This window comes from Priapulus caudatus, unplaced genomic scaffold (assembly GCF_000485595.1).
Source record: "Priapulus caudatus unplaced genomic scaffold, Priapulus_caudatus-5.0.1 Scaffold378, whole genome shotgun sequence".
NCBI lineage: Eukaryota > Metazoa > Priapulida > Priapulimorpha > Priapulimorphida > Priapulidae > Priapulus > Priapulus caudatus.
The window spans coordinates 199198-205197 of NW_014577439.1; the positions used below are offsets into that span (position 1 = coordinate 199198).

The 6000-nt window shown below is 47.3% G+C and overlaps 1 protein-coding gene across 1 annotated transcript in view; it reads right to left on the reverse strand.

The window, feature by feature from the left end:
* Positions 1-6000, reverse strand: part of LOC106809701 (cationic amino acid transporter 2-like) — a 35396-nt gene that overhangs the window by 5021 nt on the left and 24375 nt on the right. Inside the window, exons 12-15 of the mRNA XM_014812870.1 lie at positions 1682-1854; positions 924-1090; positions 648-756; positions 71-184 (exon numbers count right to left, since the gene is read on the reverse strand). Coding sequence (XP_014668356.1) covers positions 71-184; positions 648-756; positions 924-1090; positions 1682-1854 — 563 coding nt within the window. The remainder of the gene's footprint in view (positions 1-70; positions 185-647; positions 757-923; positions 1091-1681; positions 1855-6000) is intronic.

Here is a 6000-nt window from a genome sequence, read left to right on the forward strand (position 1 = left end):
CTCTCTCTCTCTCTCTCTCTCTCTCGCTCTTCCCTCACTTCCTTTCTCTCCTTATTCATGCTATAATTACCGGACTCATTCTCTACCGCTGTAATCTCGTTTTCTGCTGCTGTCAGTTCATATGCTCTATACGGACGTCTCTCTATGCTGTGCCAGATGCCGTACAGGAAATATATTAGAAATCCTGCAAAAACAAAAATAACGCATAAATTTCCCACAGAACATTGACCATCAAGACACTCACATACACCAAGCAGGAGCATTATTCACTGCTATATATCTATGCCGTTTGACATGATTTATTCATATATCATGAGAAATCTTTCATCTTGATGAATCATTTTTATGTAATAATTTAGTAATGCAATGAATCTGACGAATTTGTTATATTAATATCATATTAATTCACTCAAACACACACTTAATACAATTCCTGTTGAAGTTTTTCTCCCTACATAAGTGGGGTAGCTTTGACACCCCACCTCCCTATTTAGTTAGCTATAGCTAAATCCAAAACAATAAAAAATAAGTAAAATTTATTGATTCTTAAGTGAAAATGTGTAGCCGCTGTCTGTAGATACTTCTAAGTTTGACTACTAGATGTCAGCACATGCCCTAGACAAGAGACTTATTGGGATTCTACGTACCGGCAAACATCCAGACTGAGAATCGAATCCACGTGCCGATGGAAAGCTGCGTCATGAGATAGAGGTTGATGAAGATGCTTAAGGATGGAATGAAGGGGACAAACGGCACCTGCAAACAACATGAGCAGCAGCTGTAGCGTATCTATTCCACATTAACACAGTGCCAGCGACATTCTTAAACATGCACAGGATGCATTACATTTGCATCGCAACAAACAAATAGTTATACAAGGACATCTTATTGCTTACCATGAACAACACCTTGACTTTCCTTACCATGAACAGCACCTTGGCCTTGCTCTGCGGCTGTCGAATGATGACAAACACCGTGATGACTATCATCAGGACGAGTGCCGACACGAGCAGGATTGCTCCGGGACTGCGTTCCATCAGCTGGTCCGACATCTCGTTCAACAGTATGCTCACCAGCAGGATTAGCACGGCTGCAATAAAGGTCACGCTAGGAGTCAGTGACGAAGCCTGCTGCCATCTACAGTCACGTTTCGAAATCTTTCGAAATCATCGAACGAAACAAGGGTTCGCAGCCATCGCGCTGCCACCTGTGGTCGCGTTTTGTATTGTGGAATTAATTAACAAAGGTGAAATGGCCATTGCTCTCTCTCTCTCGTGTGTATAATCTTCCTTCAGAATTATTGAGTGAATTTGTGAAGGTCCGCTGGTAAGTCTGTTGCCATTTGCCATTTATAGTCTTATTTCACAATTATTGAATGAATTAATGATGGGTCGAATACGATTCTGTTTGTGATTCTTGCAGTCACAATATCGAATCATGGGACATCGAGGAGTGAGGACATACCCTCATAAACTGGATCATCTTACAGAATTTGGTCAAACCTGTGTATCCAAGCAATTAACACATTTATAAAAGGCACTTGGCGCATCCCTTTAGTGGCGGTTACATAGCGCTGATGTAATGGCCAACAGTACGTAAAATATGCTCTTTTGGCACTCTCCCCTGACTGGCACTTAAATAGAGGTAGGACATACACATTTGTATATTTTGGGGTTCATACCTAGGATTGCTACGGCCCACGCCACAATCGTCCCCGACAGAACGGTCGCTTCCTGTGACAGCGGCTTGAAGAGAGAGGTGAATATCTCCGACTTCGAGTAGATGACGCCGGTGCTGGCATTGGTGCGCCGCAGATACTTCAGTGTTAGCTCACTCTCATCGTAGATGATGTTGCTGTGCTCGGCGAGCGGAGAGAGAGAGACACGTTAAAACGCGTAGAAGTAGTAACGGAAGAACGTAGAGAAACGATATTCGAACGTCACCACGGGAGCTGTTACTGTTAAAATCTCTTAATGTTTCTGTTCTCTGACCACCACAGCAACATTGAGAGATTTTAACAGCAACATTAATGCTCCTGTGGTGACGTCCGAATAACATTACGATATTGGTAGTGACGCAGGTGAGACGACATCACAAACAATCTCGAGTAAACGTGATATGAATTGAATCATTAAACATTAACTGTATGGGTATGGACACATTCAGAGAAAAAATTAAAATGTATTTTTCGGGGGCTACTTTCAAGCTAAGCGCGTGCATGAAAATGCACCTTAACTTTGGGTTTGCATTGAACTACTATGCGCAAATTTACGGGGCTCTTTTTTTGGCATTATCTGGGGCGTCCTTTTTGCATTTCAGAGGCTAAATCGCCCCGAGCCCCCGTGTATTTTTTCCACTGGACACATTTCAAAGTCAGCAAAGGGTGTGAAATGTGAAATTAAAATATTAAAAGACATCAATGACAACACCCACACACATGCGCATGTGCACGTACACGCACACGCACCACACCGACACACAAATCCTACTTTTGGGCCCAGCTACTATGGAATCCGCGTCCATCACATGATACCGACAACCTGTGATACCTAGTGATCGTACCAGTATATAGTTATGTTATAGTGACCATACACATTAGTAGTCCATAAGTGCCGCACAACCGAATAACGGTAATAGGTCGTTACCCTTCAAAAGTCTCCGCCTGCGTCGCTCGTTGTCAGGGTAGCCTGTTGACTCAGGCTGACCAACAGGTTTGGGGCGCATCACCCGCCCTTCACTACCCAACCTCTCCAGCAGCCCCGCCCCCCATACCTGCCAAACAATGGAAAATCACGTTCCGCCCTCACCCGCAACTAGTGTCCCAACTATCCCAACCTACCCTCCATCGCCTCCCCCCCCCCCCCCCCCAAAACAACGCCGCCAACGCTCAGGCAGCACAGCCGGTACCCACGTAATCTGCTGTTGAAAATTAGAACAACAACATCGGTAACCTACACGCTGAACGCGGCACTAACGGAGTTGCATTCCTGCAGAATGGAACGTGAGGGCAGCACGATCGGTTTCGTTCCGATGCCGGCTCACGACACAGCAAGGTAACAAGGCTACCAAGGCTCCAAAAAATTTAATAGGCTTAATAAAGTTACTGGCTTGAAGCAAGCAACGGAAGAGAGAGCAGGGAGGAAGAGTGAAGCAAAACGAGGCGTGAACGGTGAGTGGAGATGAACATTGGACGGCTCACCTACGACAATCCTAGTACGTAATGACACACATGATAACATAAAACATACCTGACTAATGAGCACAACAGCAGGTAGACGAGGGTAGCTACGCCTAGCCCCGACGTTCCGTATCAGACATTCATGTCCACGAACGTTCCTTTTCAGATGCTCAAAATACTCGTCGTCATGAAGCCTAAACCCAGCAAACACGGCAATGCAGGTAGCGCGAAATGACGGCGAGGCGGAGGACTCGAGCGCGATTCGCAGGCAGGCCGCTCAGGACTATGGACGGCAAGTCACGCATCATACGCTCACCCGTGAGTACGGACGTACACTGCAATAGATTCCGGGCGGGAGAAACGTCAAGTGTCGTGCGTCGGTACGTCGATTGTCTGCGTCGTCATGCCATCGAATCTCGAGCTTCGGACGTCGCCCGCCAAACTCGCACTAGGATGGCACCGACGACGCTAATCGCCCCCTCTGACACATCTCAGGAGTCTGGTGAATCGGAGTTTTTCTATGAAGTCTTTTTCTACTGAATACTTTTTCAGTTGAAACTAGCTTCTATTTTGCAAATAAACGAACGAGAAGAAAACAGGGAAATTCCAATCTGGTAGCCAAAAATGAAGAAAGTAAACTTGAAGGACACTTAAGAAATATCTATTAGATTGAGTAACTGATATCAGATAAGAGTGATAGACAGTGTGATCTGTTCCTATTCAATGCAGCTGCCTGTCTCTCTGCGTTTCGACTGTAGTCCTTACAACTTTGAAGACGACTGATGCTTACGCGGTTGTGAGGATACACCGTAAGCCGAAACGGGGAAGCGCAGACCCCGCACGCGCCGAAGCTTACAGCGAGAAGGCCGCGGACATCCACCGCTGGGCGATGATCGGCGTCTTGAACGTTCGTTGATGTGGGCGAGGAAGGCGAAACAAGAGGCCATCGCTCCTCCCATCGCGTATATGACGCCGGCGTCATGCGGAACTCGATCCGAGTCAAGCTGGCAACACGACTCGCTCAGCCAGCGCATTCGCCACCGACCTCAAGCATACTACTAGCAGCATCCATACTACGTACTGGCTGCAGGGCATCTACTACTAGCTGCAGCATGCTACTACTACTGCAGCATCTACTACTACGCAGCATCTACTACTACTGGGCAAGCATCTGCTACTACTGGCAGCATCACTACTACTCGGGGCCAGCATCTACTATACTGCAAGCACTACACTAACTGCATGCATTCTACTACTACTCGCAGCATCACTTACTCACTGCAGCATCTAACTACTACGCAAGCATCTGCTACTACTTTTGCACGCCATCTGCTACTACTGGCAGCATCAACACTACTGCAGGCATCTACTACTACTGCAGCATCTACTACTACTGCAGCATCTACTAGCTACTGGGCAGGCATCTACTACTACTGCAGCATCCTACTACTACTGCAGCATCTGCTACTCCTGCCAGCATCAACTACTACTGGCGGCAGCATCTACTACTACTGCAGGCATCTACTACTACTGCAGCATTGCTACTACTAGCTGCAGCATCCTACTACTACTCGCACGCATCTTACTCCTACTGCAGCATCTCTACTGAGCTGCCAAGATCAACTACTACTGGCATCTACTACTGACTGCAGCATCTACCTACTACTGCAGCATACTTATCTACTGACTGGCAGCATTCTACTACGTACTGGCAGCATCTAACTACTACTGCACCAATCTTACTACTACTGGCAGCATCTACTACTACTGCAGCATCTAACTACTACTGTAAGCATTCTACTACTACTGCTGCATCTACTACTACTGGCGAGCGTTTTTCTACTACTACTGCAGCATCTACTACTCACTGCAGCAATCTACTACTACTGCAAGCAATTACTACTATGTAGCGATCTACCTAGAGCTGCAGGCATCTACACTACATAGCAGCATCTACTACTACTGCAGCATCTACTACTACTTGCAGCACAACTAGCTACTGCAGCATCTACTACTACATGAAGGCGATCCTAACTACTACTGCAGGCATCTAGTTTTTTATTTTTGTTTTTTCTACTACTGCAGCATCACTAACTACTGCAGCAACCAACTACTACTGGCACCACCCAAAAAATCCTAGCTATCTAACCTGCAGCATCTACTACTACTGCAGCATCTAGCTACTACTGGAGCATCTTACTAATGACTGCAGCATCTACTAGCATACTGCAGGCTGCAAACCACTACTGAGCATCTACTACTTAGTGCGAGCATCGATGTCTTCGTTAATCGTAGATCGTTGACTACGCTGGGGCACACTGGTGCCACCTACATCGCTAACCACACTGCAGTCATTCACACGGCGCCACCTACATCGTGACTACGCTGCGGCACCACCGGCGCCACCTAACCTCGTGGAGAGGCCCGCAGACGGCACGAACGTGGATCACGTATTTCGCGACCGCCCAGCCGACGCGGTCGAGACGAACGCAGTGGCGCTCGCCGTTGAGTGCGTAGTAGGGCGCCATGAGCCGTGGAGAACGCTCGAGATGGCCAAATGTAGCGGCGACAACAAAAGAGGCACGACAGGGACAGATGCTGATCGGGATTCCCGCTGAGGTTCCGCGCCTCCTCTCCTACACAGAGAAAAGAAGTTAGGCGATGTTAGATACGCCCTCTAGTGAGGGAAGACACAAACTGTGGAGAGACGTGACATAGAGGTGCCCTCTATTGAGGGAAGACACAAACAATGGAGAGAGTGACATTAGAGGTGCCCTCTATTGAGGGAACACACAAACAGTGGACAGAACGACGTCAGAGGT